At 36.7% G+C, this 20,622-nt stretch overlaps 1 protein-coding gene across 1 annotated transcript in view; it reads right to left on the bottom strand.

The window, feature by feature from the left end:
- LOC107720021 (acid-sensing ion channel 2) overlaps positions 1–20,622 on the bottom strand; it is a 364,486-nt gene that overhangs the window by 16,301 nt on the left and 327,563 nt on the right. The window contains exons 3-5 of the mRNA XM_016527596.1: positions 14,454–14,581; positions 3,482–3,632; positions 2,191–2,247 (exon numbers count right to left, since the gene is read on the bottom strand). Of these exons, the coding sequence (XP_016383082.1) occupies positions 2,191–2,247; positions 3,482–3,632; positions 14,454–14,581 (336 nt within the window). The remainder of the gene's footprint in view (positions 1–2,190; positions 2,248–3,481; positions 3,633–14,453; positions 14,582–20,622) is intronic.

Below are 20,622 nucleotides of genomic sequence, written 5' to 3'. Positions count from 1 at the left end.
ATTGTTCTGGTGAAACCGAAAATACATATTTCTTCTCTCCTCAGGGTGCTGTGAACAGAAATTTGAAGTTGGTGATAATTTCCTCTCCACTTTGTCAAAGATAAGAACCAGCTGTCGAGGATTTTGAAGCCAGCAGCGAAAGTTTTGGACAAGCTGTTCAGCCTATTGTGCTGTGCCGTTGTGCCTTTACTTGTCAACTGAGGTCAGAGAATGAAACTTCTCCAGTGGTTTGGAAGTCTGTCCCTCTTCATACTCGATTGGCTTTATCTTGCATGATTGTGCACAGAGAATTCTAATAAAAAGGTAAAAATGTTTGAAATTACACATATTAATAACCTGAGGAAGTCTTTGGAAACGGATTGTGTGTACCTGAGACGTTCGAAAATGTACAGTCCTAGCTGTGCTCTAATTTGAATTTCCTCATTAGCAAAAGATAATTAGTGAACATGGAGCCAACTTGCTTATTATGTGTGGGACAGACCGCTGGTATATACTGTCAGATGGTACGTAGAGAGGGAGATAATGAGAGCCAGACTGCATTCTGTTGGTAGGGATGGTGCACAAAACAGTTCAAGTCTTTGCTTTCCCTGAATATATTTCCAAAATAATGACTTAATTCGAGAGAGTTCACGAAGGAATTTAAAGTTCAATAAAGGAGTCTCAGTGTCAAGAGGAATCAAGATCTGCAAAGAAAAATGCAATTATTATGTAAGAGAACTGAGGGGTACTTTCAAAGTTTTTTCGATGCAGAGTTTAAAAAGTCTAATTTGGTAAAGCTTGTGAAGATTATATATAATGCGTATATATAAAGCACAGATACAAACAAACAGATTTGTTCAATTACATTTACTTTTTGTTCCGCCGTTTACCATTTTACTCTCTTTAAGGATGCTACATAAGAACAAAACACTGTTACAGAGGAGGAAGATGTGGAGCAGAGAATAAAAGCGGGACAGTGGCTGCTGTTTTCATGAGTTTTGTCCATGTAATTGGATATTTTGGAGGGTCAGTGCAGTAACAGTCATGAAGGTCTGCTGAACAGAAACTTGTGCATATGTATTTTGTGCCATGAGAGTTTGAAAATGTCAAATACATCTGGAGTCAAACCGTGAATGTGAGCAACAAAACAAAACCTGCCTTTGTATAGAGTTTTGTTGATTACAACAGAATCACTCTTGTTTTGTTGTGTCGTGCCATGTCAAATATATACTTATTCAACAGTACTTATTCAAAAATAGAGTTTTGGATGCAGCCTATTTGGCAGAATCTGACATTGATAAGTACAGTGGTTCTCAATCCTGGCCCTGAAGTACCCCAGCACTGATCATTTTGGATGTCTCCTTTATGCATCACATCTGATTGATATCACGAGTTTATTAGTAGTGGCTCAAACAGGGAAGTCAAGTCAAGTCACATTTATTTATATAACGCTTAATAATACCGATTGCGTCAAAGCAGCTGCACAGTAATAAATGGGAAAATAACAGTGTTAATGTTGCAAAATTCATCAATTATGAAACAAATTTGATTCAGCTAAAAAGCAGCTCTACAGAAGCCAACAGTGTCATTATCCAGCTTCAGTTTTGCTCTCATCTGATAAAATTTTATAATATTATTAAATATGAATTCTCTTTTAAACCCACGGGGAAACATACAAAATGTGCAGTGCTGGAGTTCTCCAGGACCAAGATTGAGATCCCTGGACTACAGAGATGGATAATATTGAACTTTACATCATTTTTTTTTTAGAACTTATACTTGCTAAATGGAGCCAGAATATGTGTGCCGTTACAAACAAAATGGAATACAAACCGCGCAATGTATTAAAGTAAATGTAGTGCAGCAAACTGACCCAGTTTAACACGTGTATATGTATTAGTTAATAAACGGGTGTAGAGAGAGTGTGTGTACTGGTATTCCCTACATTATGGGGACCAAATGTTCTCACAAGGATTGTGATCCCAGTAATTTTTTACCTTTTTGGTCCCCATGTGGAAAACAGCTTATAAATCATACAGAATGAAGTCTTTTGAAAATCTAAAAGTGCATAAGGTTTTCTGTGAGGGGTAGGTTTAGGGGTAGGGGTAGGGTACAGTATAGTTTGCACAGTATAAAAACCATTACATTATGGAATACCCCCATCAAACATGGAAACTAGTGTGTGTGTGTGCGTGTGAAGAATACACTCACCCAGAGCAGGTTCAGCACAATCCTTATACTGTTCAGGAGTGCAGTACGGAGAATCACCTAGAAATGAGAGGAAAACAAAGAAACAGAAAAAAATTAAGTGTCAAAGAAAAGTTATTCTTTATTCAGCCTTCTTAAATTAATAATGAATCACTGGGAACATGTTCTGAGTAGGAGAAAAACAGATCCAACCTTCACCCAGCCAAACTCAGCAGCACGACAAGGAAATAAACAACTGGGAGTGCGTGTGTGTGCATATGGAATAGAGTTTTGTACACGTCTACACTTGCTCTTGGCTAAAATGTATCAGACGTATCCTGAATGTACATCACAGGGCAGTCACAATCAGTTAATGAATCTATAATTACAGTATTAGAGCAGGGTGCCTGTGTGAATGAAGGACTAATCATCTATGAGATAATTGTCCTGTCTTGAGTGTCAATTGAAGTAGCAGGAGGTTGAGGTTGGCGCCTATGGGTTAGAATTAATATGAAATTATAAAATAAAGAAGTCCAGTTTTATCAGATAGGTGAAAATGGAGACCATATAAGTGTCATTAAAAGAGACCAGTTTAAAATGAAAATGACTGCAGCACTAACTTTAAAGATCAGCTATCATGGGAGAGCATACATTGGCATTAAGAATGGGACATAAAGTGCACTAAGTCACAATGAAAAGTTCATGAAATCATATTATGAAATCATGGAAATATATTGCGTCTTTAAAAAGACCATTTAGCAACAGTTAAAGATGACTATTTATCAATGGGCCGAAATTACTTTTTTTATCAGTGAAATGAAATGAAAATGGAATGTTTCTGAAGAAATGAAGTTTCATTTTGCGGAGAGATCTTCCACACTTTTTAAATTATACAATATGTCAAGTTCAGTCACAGTTGATGCTTACAAGCCCTTGCTGTCAGTTTGTGGGCTTGTTCCAAACCACCTTTGACCCACAGACAACTGAATTCATTTCTATACTCTGACCTCTTCTAAACAAGTTCAGTCAGGTTTTGCTCGGCTGCCAAATGCAAACCACAAATGCACAAGGAATCAAGTTATCGCTACACACAGCCCAATGCTGACTTGCTTTTCGCCAGAATAAACGTACGTACGATTATGTAGATTGCTATTATTATTATTACAACCATTACATGCACACTTTTTTTTTTTGATACTTAGGCAATATTTTGTGTAAAATGACAATTTCTGAAACTGAAAACTGAAATTGAAAGTAAGAGAGGATGAGTATGAAGTAAAAGGTTAGTTTCAAGCACTGCTAGGTTTGGACGTACCAGGCATGTAGACCATTCTGCAGTTGCAGTTTTCGACGATGTAGCGTGTCTCACACTCAATGCGACAGGCAGACACGCTGTACACCTGAAAGAGGCCTGAATCCAGGACTCTGGACACACACTCGCCCCACGGAGGAGGAAGGTATGTCAGCTAAAGGAGAAGAAAACATTATAATGCATTAGACAGACTGATTAGCATATGTATAACATTCACATGTAGCATTGGTAATAAAGGTATTTTGTACAAACAAATTTTTTTTTATTTTTTTTTTACTCAAGTTAAACAAGTACACAAGTTATTTTGGGGGGATAAAAAAAAAGTACAGTACTTTTGACAACTCCAGTGGTCAATGCAAATCTCCACCAATTAGTTTCATACTCTGACGGTATATCCACAGAGCATTCACAGTCAATTGCCTAAGCTCTAATGTCATATTTCACACAAAAAAAAACAATCTGCCCTGGAAGAAAATGGTACTGGGCTGATACAATGAGTGATTTTGAGCCAGAACTAATTTGTTATTGGTTACTATTGTTCTGAATTAATTGGATTGGCATTAGAGTTCTGAGTGAATAAACTAGATATTCACAAGCAAAACTGTATTTTCCAGTAATGCCTGTTTTGACCTTTTCTGCTTTCTGAACAATTGTTCACAGAAATTGCTACATAATTAATTTTCATGTATTTCCTCTATTATTGCTGTATATCTCAAAACTGCAAGCAAAAACAAAATAAACTGTCAAGTCAAAGTTTATTTAAAAAGCATCAACTTCAAGAATTTAAAAAATGGTAACACTTTACAATGAAGTTCTATTTGTTACCATTAGTTAGTTAGTTATTATTAAGTAGCAATCAAAAATACTTCTAAAGCATTTTTAATTTCAGTAAATTTCATTATTTACTAATACAGTACATTATTAAAATTCAAACGTTTTATCTGTTAATATTAGTTAATGGACCTGGGCTAACATGAGCTTACAATGAACACTTCTATTTTTATTAACTATCATTAACAAAGAGTAATAAATAACTTAGCGAATATATAGCTCATTAATGTTATTTAATGCATTAACTATTGTTAACAAATGGGACCTTATTGTACCAAAGAAATTATTTCACTTAAAACTATATAAGCTACAGAACTAAAGAGTAAAGACAGGATTTTTGGGAAGATTCAAAAATATCATCTGTGGTCTGTTGCTTTTCATTTGACATCAAATCGATCAGGCAGTCTCTTCCTGTCTAAGTGGGAGGTTCTTAACAAGACTAACCCCCTATTAGACATGTCTGCTTGCTGAATAAATGAATAATAAATATTCTATCCTCTGGATATTTCTATAATGGCATCTGTAGCCAAAATGGGTGCAAAGCTTAATCTATGCCAGTCCAAAACCAGGAAAAAGCCAGGAAAACATTAAAGTACAAAAAAACAAAAAAAAAAACAATACTCCGTTCACACCACATCACAATCATCAGAAAAAAGTGAATTAGTTCCAATTTGGCACACAAAGCGCACAGCATCTCTGCCTTCTGTTCTGCGCAAGAGTGATGAACAATTGTATGAATTTATTATAAAATAATAATTAAAAGTTTGCTTTACAGAGGTCTTTGTCTAAGGAATTTACATAGACACAACAAGCCTATTTTGTCAGATGCAGCAACAGGCGTCCTGCTGGCATGTGTCCACTGCTTACTGTGTTACAAACAACTTCTAGCACGATCACACTCTGCAATCCTCCATGAGCAAACACCCTGAACTGGTTCTCGTATCAGTGAACCTGGCAGTAGATGGATGGGGAAGGCGGCAGGGAGGGAAGGGTGTGAATGTCAAGGGAGATAGAAATATGGAGCAGGATTAAGGATTTAAGAGGGAATGACAAAAGAGATCCTAAACAACAAGAGGAAGAGACATAGCACAGGAAATGGCAGGTGAACAGGAGGAGGAGTCCATCTGCCACAAAACAATAGGTTGCCCACATCCACACTTCTCCGAGCATATATTACCCACGCTTCCATGCAGGTCAGCTTCATTTAGTCTCAACGGGAGACATCATGGGTAATGCGGTCTTAAGACCAAAAGAGCCAAATGTGAATAATGAGCTGACTTGGAGGGGATAAGAAGGGACATAATCTCTTTCCAACTGCGTCTGGAAACAACTGAGCATCAGGCACAGATTGAGGAACCGATTTCACGCGGCTGCTGATGGGGAGAATAGATATCTGACAGGCAAATGAAATTGTCAGTGGAGATAAAATCAAAGCTATTTTGGCATGGAAAGACTTTAAAAGGCCTGTCGTCTTACCTCTGCTCTGGGAATAAAAAATAAACCCAGCATCCAGATCTGACGCTGGGTATCACAGGGGAAACACTGACAAAAGCCTGCTGCAACAAATATATTTAAAACAAACTCAGTTAGGTTCTTTAGTAAACAGCCTTATAGTAACCGCATTTGCATTTCTCCAGTGTTCCTTCAGAGGTATTGTAGCCTATATACTTGCTTTGAACTGTATGAAAAAGAAGTTTAATTAAGTATTTCTGAAAGTGTACGAAATCATAATTTATGTGTATTACTACCTGTGATTGCATCAGTAATTCAAACATCAAAGGATTAAAAAAATGTATATGTATATATATATATATATATATATATATATATATATATATATATATATATATATGTATATGTATATATATGTATATGTATATATATATATATATATATATATACACACACACACACACATACACACTATTAAATTTACACTATTTATATACTAGATAGTTATTAAAAGATTTTAAAGATTACTACTAAGAAAAAGCCCCCAAATGTTACCTTATTGTAGCAGATGAGAAAAAATACATATGCTTCAGAAATCAATATATAATTTGCTGTATATATTTTTTCAATATTTTTCAGTGTATCGCTCAATTTAAATATTTTGTGTCAAAAATACATGTCAAGCCCCTCCATTCTGAATTTAATTCTGTAATAGTGATATAACTAATAGCATTACTTTTTAATGAATTTATTTTTATTGCATTTTTTTTTTCAAATTAACCACACTACTATATGTTATAATAATTAGATAGCTCTAATTATTACACATCAGTTTTTACAATAAGTTCTCACTATTAACATTACAAATACGAACAAAGTTTGTATGAGCTATAATTTTTAATTCAATCAGTCAATTGAGTTGTAGAAAATGCTGATGGTCCATTTACATAAATTATTCATTAATGATTAAGACAGTGAGAGTGTAAATCATGGTTCTGCCCTTCAAACTGACCTTCCCTTCCAGCATCAGTGTGTGTGTGTGTGTGTGTGTGTGTGTGTGCGCGCAGCTCATAATTGCTCTATCTGTGATCACACTCATTTAACTCTGAGGGTAGATACTTTATGTACTACCTTCTGTCACTAAGTAGCTCTACTGAACCCACAAGCTTACTGATCCAGTGTGTCCCAAATACATTTCTGAAAAAACTTACACTGCGTTTCAAAAGTTTGGGGTCAAGTATTTATTTTTTTTTTAATGAAAAATAATACTTTTATTCAGCAAGGATGCATTACATTTTTCAAAAGTGAAAGTAAATGCTTTTACATGTCCAAAACAAAAAAAAAACAAAAAAAAAAATAAATAAATAAATAAAATTTCCATTCTTTAAAGAATCCTGAAAAAAGTATCAAAGTCTCATAATAATAATAATAATAATAATAATTTTACTGTATTTTTATCAAATAAATACAGCCTTGATGAAGCACACCTCGCTTTTTCAGACCGATGAGCTTTGTAAAAATCGACGCGTTTCAAAAAGGCAGGGCATAGAGGAGAAACAATAATGTACAGTATGTGGAAAATAATGTGTTTTTTTTTACTTTAAACCGTATAAACACATTTCATTACACCAAATACACAAAATAATGTTTTTTTTAGCAGCATCATATGACCCCTTTAAAAAAATATTTAGAAATCTCACCAACTTTTGGTCTAAAATACAGTGTTACTGGCAACTGGGACAGAGAGTTAAACTCTCTTGTTCAAATTTATACTGTTTCACAAAGCTGTGCAGGCAGTAAAACTTCTTTCTGCTACATGTATGTTCACTGCAGTTTCTTCAAAATGAAGAAAATCCTTTTTTTGTCAAAATAAAGAGAAACATGGATTTATGTGTTCTCAAACGTGTTTTATGGAGCAGCTAAAGTTTCTGCTAACTCAGTTTTTTTATCTTAATAACAAAAGATAAAGATAAAGTTATTCCTGATTTTGTGAAGATACATGAATATGAAGGATGGTAGTCCAGTTAAATTCTACACAAACCATTTCACATCCATGACACACATATTTTTGATTAAATGATAACAACAAACCATTCCCAAACTAGTTTAAACTCGATTCATACCATACATTAACACAGCTTGAACTGATAAAACCTGAAAACAATTGTAGTATTCTACAGCAAATGTATCATAGTGACTTAGAGGCCATGATATTAGCAAAAGTTATGCAATTGAATGCTGGGAATGACAGTTTGTTTCTTCAAACTAGTCTGAAGACCTAATTTAGCGTATTTACTGGCAGAGTGTTAGGGGGTTTACTCTGCTAGAGGGATCACTAGAGACAATCCCAAATGGAGGAATGAGGGATGAGATAGACAGGAGGGAGTGGAAAAATGTATCCCGCTGCTGGATGTTTTTAGTTTTTTTTAAGCCTAAAGTAAAGTTAATTAACCAGTGCTAAATTTACAGAGCTCCCAGCTGAGTTGAAGCACAAGAGAGGAATGAAAAGGCATTTCTGAGAGGAAAATGTAATTCAGACTCAATCTGTGAACTCAAGACTCTTCAGTCAAATGAAAAGCCATTGCAACCCACCCTACAAGCTGCATTCATATGCATGGCTTTAGAAATTGGCCACATTCACCTTGTTTGTTCTTTTTCTCCTTCTCTTTGGGTCTTTTGTAATGGGTTTCTGGACCCACTTTATATTAAGTGGCCTTAACAACTATGTACTTACATTTAAATTAATAATTTGGTACAATGCACTTATTGTGTACATACATGTTTTTACATTGTACTTATATTTAAAAAATACCTGCATGTAATTACATCTGTAATTAATTTCTGTAATTACATTTATAATTACACAGTTGACCCATCCCTTACACCTTAACCCACCCTTAACAACACCCATACCAACAAACCTGTCCCTAACCTTACCCATATCCCACCTCAATAGCAGCAAAAGTGTTTTGCAATACAATATGAACACAATAAGTACATTGTACTTAATTTTTGATGTAAGTACATAGTAGTTAAGGCCACTTAATATAAAGTGGGGCCGGGTTTCTTGCAACACTGCATCAGCGAGTCATTACAGCCCCTGGCTAGGACATCAGGGTTAATGATAATTAGTTGGAGATACACCCTCCTGGTCAGAGGATATTTAAAAAACAAATCAAGTGCATTTTCTCAAAATCTAAAGGAATGTTCTATTCCTGTGTTTATTTTGGTTGAAATATTAATTTGTTCTGTTAGTGTAAATTTCCAAAATTAATGGAATGATTAAAGTCCCCATGAAATCAAAATTAAAGTTGTTTGGGTGTTAGTATCAATATGTTAGTCTTAAGATTATCTATAAGGCAGTGTGCTCCTGTCACGCTAACCACCGCAGCGCACACACACTCTGCTCCGGTCCAGAGACACGATAGCACGGAGCGGATCACATGCGCGAGTCGGCGCAGACCACAAAATGTATGGGAGCTATTTGAATTCTACACAGAATGCTACATTTTATAGCAATATGGATGAGATTGTGGCTGGCATACCCTGTCAAATGCGGCTTTACGGAGCTCAACGGCTCTGAACGGCTCTAGCCCAAGCTGTGATTATAAACAAACGCTATTGGCTATTTTAAAAAGGGGCGGGGCTGCTTGATATGTCCCGCCCTGTCTTCCGGTTTCAGTTAAAAGGACGTCAACACAGAGTAACGCTGCATATTTCTAAGCATTTCAGGGGACCTTTAAGTTAAGACCATGACCCAAATGACTTTGTTAAGGTAAACAAGTAATGAAATGTAATGTTCAGAAAAATAATGCTTGGATTTGAAGGATAATTTCATTTTATGGTCCATTTTTACAGCACATCTGAAGGGCAAAACAGAAAGAGAGACATATTCATTGAACATGTAAGCACAAGCTGTGCTCTCAGTGCATTCTGGGAGTAATTGAGACACAATCCCCAAAATATCTATCAATCAAAGATTGTTATTATCCCAAAATAAACAATATTCTTTCTGAATTCAATCAATGTTCAACAACTCAAAACTAAGCTGAATGTGCAGAGGGAGATTTATAGCATCCTGCCATGTCTTGAGGGACAACCAGGCCTGCAAAAGAACAATAAATGAATGTGTTGTTGAAAATGGTCTCCCTGACACACATGGTGGACTGGCCAAGAGCACTGGGACTTTTCCCAGTGGGTCAGCCAAGTTGTCAAAACCAAGTTTGTAACAAATGGTTTCAGGGAAAAAGTTCTGATTTTGTCAGGCTGGCTCATTTGTTCAACAGGGAGGTTTAGTATTTCAGCTGATCTTTCCGGCACATTCACAACCAAACACTAACCACACTACAGTCTCGTTACAACTACTACCAAACATCTTGTGCTGTTCCCCAACGATACTTACACTATAAACACAAGAATGTGAATCTGGACAACAAGCAACTGAAGTTCACTGTAAATACAAAAGATTGTGGTCAGTATGATTTTTCTTTCTTTTTCCTTTTCTTTCTTTTTTTTATAGTTTAGGTGTATATATATATATACCCCCCACACAAAAAAAAAAATAAAAATAAAAATAAATACACTTTAAATTGTATTGTTTCACAATATTACTGTTTTACTGTATTTTTGATCAAATAAATGTAGCCTTGGTGAGTATAAGAGACAATGAATCTTGCCAACCCCAAATATTTGAACGGTAATGTATATTAAACAAAAAAGGCAGCTCTAAGGACACTAAAAAAAGTGAGTCTACTCCATTGGCAGCACACTAGTGCCTCTCATAGGCAATAAAGCTAATATATTTGTGGTAGAATATTAATATCCTTAATGTCTAAAATTTATTGTACAGTAAAAACATGCTGGAAAAAAATATTTATTGAAACACCAAGCTGCAAAAAGGACTTTTTCTGAACTGAGACTTAACACGAATGAATGCATCAACACAATAACGCCTCTACAGTAAAGCGTCAATGCCTACTTTCACACCATTGCCTCCTTTGCCTGCCCACTGACACCCAGTACATTTTCCTAATGAAGTGCCCGATTGTGTCAGTCACATGTTTGGTCCAGTGCATGTCAGCGCGAATTGTTTGTGAACCTGTAAATATACGTAGATCAGGGATAATGCTACCTGTTCTACATGGAAAAGGACACCAAAATTTGATTTGACTTCAAATTATTTTATCAAGTGAGAAGAAAGAGAGATTGTGGAGTGTAACAAGAGACATGAAGCTAGCAGTGTATAAGATTTCCATGGACAACAGTGAAAAGTTTTAAAAATATTTTCTTTAAACAATTCATTTTTATTTAACACCATTGTATCAGGTTTCTCGTTCAAACATGATTGCATCATGTTAAACTGACTGGCTCAACTCAATGTTTGAACATGCGTTCAAGTTGCTTTAATAAAAAAGCAACTGCAATGGGTGTGCTAGGGATGTGGTCAATACATCTAACATTATGTGTGTAAAGAAAAGTTATTTAGCTTGATAGTATGTTATTATAACTCTTTGGCTAAACTTGATTTAATCGTGGACAGTGGTTCCACACAACAGAAACATGTTATCTCTATCCATTATTCATCACCTGGAAACTGTTCTACACATGTTATTATGACAGGGCCAATGATACTTTTCCTATCCAAAGATATCAACCAATTGTAATGTACAGACTTCAGACTTGCTAACTGCAAAGAGTAGGATGTCTACACAATTTTAAGGCAAGACACCACTGGTGTATTTAAAAAAAAAAAAAAAGATACCACCATAATTCCTCATTTTATTAATAACAGTACATTAAAACAATTGATTTGTATTACAGGATTTCTGAAATGTTACATCTAAACATGAAAATGATGCATTGTTTAATTAAATATGCACTAAGTTGCATACATTTCTAGAAGAGAAATCTGAACACATAAAACAAGGACAAGAGTGCTTCAACCAGAATTAAAAGCCTTATCGAACAGATAGGTTTTTAACTTAGACTTAAAAGTAGACACAGAAGAAGCCATTCTAATAGAAATGGGCAAGTCATTCCAGAGTCTTGGGGCAATTGTAGAGAAAGCATGGTCTCCCTTGCACTTCCACCTCGTCTTGGGGATAGACCAGAGTCTCTGGTTAGAAGACCGGAGAGATCTGGTTACATAATGCTCACTCAATAAATCAGAGATGTATAATAGAGCCATACCATTTAGGGATTTATAAACAATAAGTACAATTTTAAAATCTACTCTGTAACGCACAGGCAGCCAGTGTGAGGACCGTAAAACCGGAGTAATATGGTCCTGCTTATGAACCCCTGTCAGAAGTCTAGCTGCCGCATTTTGAACCAATTGTAATCGGGACAAAGCTGTTTGACTAACCCCAGCATAAAGTGAATTACAGTAGTCAAGTTTAGAAGTAATAAAATCATGAATGTAGGGTATCAGACCGAATCAGACAATTTAAGATTTGATCAAGAACATAGTTGAAACACGAGGAGCCGAATTCCACAGAGGCCCAAGACACAGGATGTTCATAAATCAGATCCTAGCGCCACAAGCCTGAACCAACTAGCAGCTAAATTCCCTTTAAAATCTTAAATGATTCCCTTTGAGCTAAATTGACCTGTTTCCCTTACATGAATCACTTTCTCAAAATTTTTAAAAGAAAGAAAAGTCTTAATTTTAGACAGGAGTCGCAACTGAAACAAGGATGATTTCAAACTTCAGATGTTCATCAAATACAACACCCAGATTTTTCACACATTGCTTAACACATGAAGACAACCCACCAAGGGTTGGATTGGGAGCAGTCAAAGAATCTGAGGGTCCAAAAACAACAATTTCTGTTTTATTCTTATTGAATAAAACATTATCAAAATTATCAAAGACTTTTGCTTTCCTGTCCCAAACATATCTTCCATAACAAAAGGTCCATTTGGAATTACTGAAGGCACAGAGGTGCACAGAGAGAGAGAGAGAGAGAGAGAGAGAGAAGGAGAGAGAGGGCAGATAACATAAGGTAAGAAAGCAGGAGACCCTGACAGATAACAGAAGCCCAGGCAGAGATGTTGATACCCTCCCTAACCTGTACATTACAGCAGATAAGTGAACACCACCCTTGCACTCTCAGATAACAGCAGGAAGGGTGAAGGCTGCAGACACTCTGACAGAAACACCACAGATGCATATGTATCAACCACAACAGCTTTAAACATATTATAGGGATTGCCATGACCAGACTGATGCATTTGACTCAAAAAAAAAACAAAGAAAAGAAAAGATGAACAAGGTTGTTTATTACCATTTATGCCAGTGATTTTAGAATATTATTGGGCTGCTATGACTAGGAATAAAATGCACACCACCGAAGGCTTGCCAAACAGTCCTAATGTTCATAAACGTAATTACACACCACAACTACAGAGGGCTGAGGTTACTAGTCATTAGCCTGTATTTCAGTTTAACAGCCACCTAAACATAACAATTAGCATAATCAAACAAAACCAGTAATCAACCGTGAGTGCAATTAACAACAAGGAAGCGGCAAATAAACTTGTAGTCCTTTACCTGTCCAACAAAAAAAAAAGAAAAAGAAACAACGTGGGCATTATTACTCAGGATTTTCTTCTTCATGTGTAGGACGACGTACCAATGTTAAGCTCATGTTTTGTCTTTGTCAATATTTCCATCCTCTGGCTTCAGACCTTTTCTGCTTCTTCAGCCCTACAAGTACTGATTCTCATGTTGTCTCAGCTGGTAAAGCATGATAAGTGTGTGTATAGTTCATTGTCTAATTTTCTCTATTCGCTTCACCAAACTACACTACTGGCAGCCAATGAGCATGAGAATTCTATTTGATGCTTAATGAAACACAGCAGTTTGCAACATTTCAACATGGCAAAATAATGTACATTGGGGGGGACCATACACACTTAAAATGCTTTTTATGGAGTACAGTACAGTCTCATATGAGTGACTGAATGATACACCATTTAGATGACTCTTCACAAAAACACAAAATATTATGTGTGAAACTTTTTGAATTAGCACCAAACTGTCTGTGGTGAGACTGAGTGAGACTGATTACAAACAAAGACCAGTCAGATTGCCAGCAAGGTCACGGCTGGAGATATTAAAGCCTCACAGCATCAGGACAACAACAACAAAGTAAAACAAAGTGGAGAGCAAAATACCAAAAGAAAAACTAAAAATAAGGTATCACAGTGAACAGTCAATATTCAAGTGAAAGAGCTTCAAAAAATAATTGGTATGCTTAGACACCTGTCTCACAAACACATGGACACACAAACCATGTGATGGTCCTTTAAGATTGAACACCCTCAGGAGGTTGATGAAATATTAACATTATACATGAAACAGAATAGAAACGTGGAGCAATGAGGAGCGTGAACACATGGGTATGGATTAAAAATGCCCCATTTACTAACCTGGGCGATCTGGTTTTGGCAGTGTGTTCGGTGAGTCAGCAGTCCTTTGATGATATGTCAGGATGCATTAGTATTTACACTACCAATGAGATGTAGTGGCATCTGTTTCTGAGTATCGAATGTGATTTGAGCACTGCTTTTACTGAACTCTTGTGATATAGGTTCAACTTAGATGCATGTTAATAACAGGTGTGAATAGGGCTTGAGAGACCAAAATATTTAGGCTGAGGACAAACCTATGAGGTCAAAGCTCACTCACTCTTTGCTCCTGGGTAGCCACGAAGGTCTGAAAGCCTGGGGCGACTCCGAAGCCCAGCTCATGTACAAAGGGAGGCTCTGCCTGACTGTGGATCTGCACCCTCACTCCTGCCTCAAATGCAGTCTCTTCTAAAGCAGAGAAGGAGAGAGAGAGAAATAAAAAGATTAGTTTTGCTTCAGCAGAGTACAATGGAGGAGTTAAGCGGAAGTAGTCTTGAATGAAGACATTTGCATCTTTAATGCTTTAATTCTTGAAAAAAAAAAAAAGAAAGAATATTTTGTTTCCACCAGATTCACAACGAGTTTGGCGCACGCAAATTTGTTTTTGTCCTTGTAATGCTGATGAACACACACAAAAAATTGGAGTTACCAAGTTCATGAACTTCACGTACATTTTTTGCATTTACCAAGAACTTGAAAAATCAGACTTTCCAAATGAACTAGAATACAGCATTATTGTAAGGTCACTGAATTGCTCAATCATATTTAATTATTTTAACAATGTAACAAAAAAAATACTCATGTGTTTTCTCATATATACGGGAACATTCTTAAACACTACCATTCAAAAGTCTGGGGGTTTTAAGATTACGTTTTTGAAAGAAGTCTCTTTTATTACAAAAATATCACAATTTAAAATATATTAAAATTTGAAAGTTATTTTGAAATGTAATTTATTTCTCTGATGCAAAGCTGAATTTTCAGCAGCCATTACTCCAGTCTTCAGTGTCACATGATCCTTCAGAAATCATTCTAATAAGCTGCTCAATAAACATTTCTTATTATCAATGATGAAAACAGTTGTGCCGCTTAATATTTTTGGGGAAACTGTTATACGATCAATTTAATGTGTTCTTGCTGAATAAAGTATTAATTTCAATCAATAATAATAAAAACTAAATATATATATATTTTTTTTAAATCATACTGACTCCAAACTTTTAAAAGGTACTGTTGTTAAGATCTTCAGGAGTCTGTTATTTGTGTATGTGTGGCTTGAGTTGGTTCTAAATTTTATTTCCTCCCATTGCTGTCTCCTCTCACACTATTTTATCAAATTAAAGCCAAAAATATAACTTAAAATTATTAATCCTGATTTCTGTTTGAAAACATTCACATATACTTGTACAGAAATATGTGTATGAGCAGTTGTCATAAAACATGAAGAATGCAACAAGGTAATCCAAACAGGTTTATTGCAGGTTTTGACAGATATAAGTGGATAGCAGGTGAGTGATTGGTCAACAGAGCAATGCTGAGATAGTTCAGTGAATAACAGTCTTATCTTTGCAGGTTTGGATGAACTGGTGTTGGTGAGCCGGTTCCGGAGGTTGGATGCAGATGAATATCGAACTGAAGAGGATAAGTCCATGCAGGTAAGCAGTTGGGTAGTGTTATGATAGGAACAACGAGACCAGACACCAGTGAACTGAGGTGAGTGGTTTATATAGTCTGTGCTGATTGGATGACACAGGTGCAGGTGATCAGAACTCTAGTGACTGTGAACGAGTGGGCGGAGTGTGGGGGTCTGGTGCTGTGGATGTTGTTGACCCTGTGACAGCAGTCAGTGAACATGACCCGCTGTGAGATATGATCTACTTTTGGATGTTCTTACCCATGTGTCGGTTATTCTGTCTGTTTGTGGAAAAAGTACCAGCTTTAGTACGATCAACTTCAATTCAACACGACACCAATCTATCTCATAAAGTCTAAAAAAAAACAAAAAACAAAAGAAAGGGCTTCAGGAAATCAGACCTATTTCACAGTCTTCCTTAAAATTAATATCTGTCATTTTGTTTGATTAGCCGTGCCTCGCTAGCCTGTGATATTGGTTGCGAGAGATGTGTTCATTTTTCCCCCACCCGCCTCAACCGTTCTCAAAGGCCTGGCGAGGAGAGAGGCCTCATTCAGTCATCAGAACCCCCGCAGGCTCGCAGGCATCTTAACAGCTATCTATAACAGGAGAGCACAGCCACAAAGACCCCCCACCTTCCACTCACACTCCAGAGGCCAAAGCACTGATGGAAACACACCATGACAGCAGCTGCAAGCAGCCTCACACACACTGGGACCAGTCAATACTTTCAGCTGTGTATGTGTCCTGTATCAAATGCACCAAAGTGTAGCTTGTCAAATATGATGGGTATTAGTTTCCAGAAGACAGTTAAAAGCTCAAAACATTTCAAAGAGTCATGTGGACTCAAGCTTACAGACCAGAGTTACAGACCATGTAAAGTGTGTTGCAAAGAAAGAAAGAAAGAAAGAAAGAAAGAAAGAAAGACTAACTAACATTTGTATTTATTAAACTGCCAAAAAAGACAAACAATAAAAAAAGAAGTCAAATAAATTAAAAATAAAAAGTCAATAATCACTAGCACTGTGAATAAAGGACCGGTTCACTTTAAAAAATAAAAATAAATAAATAAAATAAAAATTGCATGATGTTCCATTCGTGGAAGGAAGGCTATACTAAAATATTCTGACAGGGTTTCCGGCACTGCTTCAGTTGTGGCTCTGCTACTGCGTGTACTGCGCCATGACATAAGAAATTATTTTTAGCTCAGTTGTGTTCTTGTGTCCTTATATGTGATAAAAGAAAGACCCTTCCAGCACAGAAAGGAACAGTACTATGAAAAATACTACAAATTCAATAAATAGACTGCACTACAGTATTGTCCTCACTGCAAGGCAAATCCAGTGTATTCTGGCTGCTTATAGGTCATTCCTTCATCATTTATGGCTTTGGAAGACTTAGAATAAATAGAATGTTATGGCGTTTTTATTTTGTTCTATTTGCCAGCCGCGAACTGTCATACAATGAATTGTAATTGTAATGAAAATGCATGAAGATTCTAATATTTTTTTCCATTAAAATAAATGGAATGGAATGGTTAGGTCATATTAGCAAAATCTTGCGAGTAAAAAAAGGTCAATTTTCTATTGTCAGTTGTATAGCAATGTATGAAGCACAGCTCGCACAGAAGCCACTTTCAAATCAAACAGCATTTTGTTGTCAACATGACAAATCTGTGTGACCAACTTGAACCTGCTGTGAATTCTGCATAGCTAAATCTTTCACCCTCAGACTGTCATGATTGCCTACTCCAAGACATATAAGACCCGACAAGGAAACATGGGGCAGACTACACTCTAAATACAACACTAAACGAGGGAATGAGAGGTGAGGGGAATCAACTAATAATGAGACAATGAGGACAGGAACAGGAACGACCAAATATGGGCAAATGAGGGAGAAAACACACACAAAACAGGTCCATAATCCTGACACAGACTGGATTTCTATTAAAATGACTGGATTTTGCCACGACTGGAACAGCATGAGTAGATGAATAGTTTGGTTTGTTGTATTGGTTTGTATTGTTTTGAAATAAAATGCACATTGTCTTTGTTATGATTTCTTGTAAGATTTGTCAGAATATATATAGTCCCACGTAGCCAGACCTTCAGACTGATGGCAGAAGGTCCGGGAACCTTGGCCGCTTTGAATGGCCAAGGACCGCCCAAGAGGACCAACCAATCATGTTTCGTTTTGTGGCACGTCGTGTTTAGGGGGTGGAAATGTCCCCACAATAACAGACCGGTGTGTAAAACTCTTGGATTTATTTTAAAGATTCTATGCAGCAAACTTGAAATATTTCACATACTTTTGAAAATCCAGCGTTTAGTTGATCCTGATAAGCACTCATCGTCACAGTTGTAAAAACGGTGACGATTTCTTCCATAAGGGGGTTTCATCACGGTATCTTTGTTTCTAGGTGAAATGTTAAAGAATGCGACTTTAACATTTCACCAATGTCTCCTGAAAATCCTGTATAATTCAACCAATCCAATGATGACTTTGAAACTCCCGAGGTGTTTCCAATTTTGTGTGCCATATGCATTCAGCCAACAGTCCATGGGCATGACGTCTGAGACTGAGACTAGACTATATATTATTATCCAGAGGCTTTTTAAGTGTGGGATATTTTACATTTGCAGCAATATTAGGCAGAAGTTTGTCACAGGAGATTATCGGGAACACTATATTTGTGTGTTTCCTCCAAAGTACTAAAACAGTCATTAACAGACTCATTAAGGAACCAAAACCATTAAGCGGATCTGAATCAGAACCAGAATCATTCATTTCTCTTCCCGAACAATCAATGCCATTAGATTCAGGTCTTGCTGGCGAAGAAAACTATTCATTATAAACTGTACTTGGTTGTGAAGAAGGCTTCAGTTTTTCATCATTTCTCACTACAGTCATTATTAGAATCTCAGTAATGGGGTGTATGTGTGTGGGGGATGTAAGAAAGAATGTGCCGTTGAGTGTGTCTAAGCAGGTTAATGATAAGATGTGAATATCTGCTGTCGGGTTGGTGTGAGTTTGGTGAATAACTTCTTATTTGTATGTTGAAAGTATTGTCATGCTAATTCATTGTTTGCTCCAGATAATAATCTGTCACTCCAAATTAAAGCCTCAGAGTATAAAGAAACAGAATGAAGAAAGAAACACAAACAGGAAAAAGGACAGTAACTGGAGGCTCAGACACTTCCCAGCGGGCACCTTGATGTCAATTGATATCAATTTGACGTCAAATGTTAATCAAGACTTGATCACGATGCTGTATAACATCATTTTAAGGTCAGTTTGGACAGCAATTTCTTGGGTGAAAATATGAAGTTAATACACACACTGAAATAGGTTTAATGTATATGCAGGCCAATGTGTTTGACATTCAGTTTACATCAAATAAATGTCATGGTTTAGACGTCAAATTGATGTCATATGGACATCACATTGACATCAATGATTTGTGTGTTTGATTGATATTTATTGCATAATATGAATTATTTGCCAGCCTGATTTAAGTTTAAATATATTTTTTTCTTAACTGGGGCCTCGGACAGCATCGATCTCATTTTGAAATGTGTCCCAGTGTGCAAATGATGTTCAAAAGACATGAAATTGACATCAAAACTTGACGTCAAAAATCAGCTCAAAGATCCAAATCAAACTGATGTCAGAAACTTGGTGTCCATTTCACATCCACACACTCATGTGCTTTCTAATGCCCATTCAATGACAAAGGTTTCTCTGCTGTTTAACACGACACTTGTAGATGGCGCTATGTTAGCAGTGACCGTCTGCTTCAAAAGCATTGACAATCCTAAAACGAACCGTGACCTTGCGTCCAGCTCACATTCTGTCACTCTCAGGTGGGTACATGTCATCTAATGTAAAACAAGTTATCTTGGGTAACTTAGAACACGTACAAGAATGTGTTTCAATAAAATATGACTTTGTGCTATGACTATTTCTGGTAGTTTGTGTTTATGCACGGCTGCACCACGTGGTAGGAAAACATGCTTTGATTACATTTACCACTGAAGCACACATGCGACACAGTTTGGAATGTGCGTGACACACAACCGCTTGTTTGTGTGTGAGGTTAATCCATGGCACACCGCTATTTCACTTGGTAGTAGGCTACTCCATTTTGCAGTTAAAACTCATTTCCTGGCTACACTGTCCATACATCTAGAGCCCTATGATTTCTGCGATGTGGGCAACACAGAAGGAATCGCGGAGTTACGCATAAACCACAATTCACTGTATAATGCGGAATGTCATGGAATTTGGCAACACGGAAGGAATCGTGGAGTTACGCATAAAACCACAATTCACTGTATAATGCGGAATTGTCATGGAATTTGGCCAAATTTGAATTAAACAATCAGGAAGTAGCGCTGCACAGCTAATCAATTTCAGATCGAGATATGGACTAACGTCAGTAATTATTCATCTGTTGTTCTGCAATCTTTGTTCACAATCAGAATAGGTGCATTTCTTTTTGAATTTACATTTGTATTATAGATTTCAAGTTTGTTGAATAAAACTTTTCTTTCATTGCATTGATTTTGTGTCATTATTTTGGTGGTCGAAAGAACATCAGTGTGTGGATGTCGCATCCGTGTCGTCGCTATTTGACACCTGATGACACACACGATCTCGGCGTTTTTTGTTTGGGCGAGGAGCACACGCGCATTGTTTTTTGCGCGTTGAATTTGCGTGCATTGTGAGCGTTTTTCGATGAAAAAGCTCCGCTCTCGTTTGTCTCTTTTTTCGAGGAAAGAGGGGCAGCCATCCGCTTCCCGCGGTTCACGAC

Source organism: Sinocyclocheilus rhinocerous, unplaced genomic scaffold, assembly GCF_001515625.1.
Source record: "Sinocyclocheilus rhinocerous isolate Xijiao unplaced genomic scaffold, SAMN03320098_v1.1 scaffold273, whole genome shotgun sequence".
NCBI classification, from domain to species: Eukaryota; Metazoa; Chordata; class Actinopteri; order Cypriniformes; family Cyprinidae; genus Sinocyclocheilus; species Sinocyclocheilus rhinocerous.
Note: the sequence above shows the minus strand (reverse complement) of the source record. Positions and strands in the feature narration are given on the sequence as shown.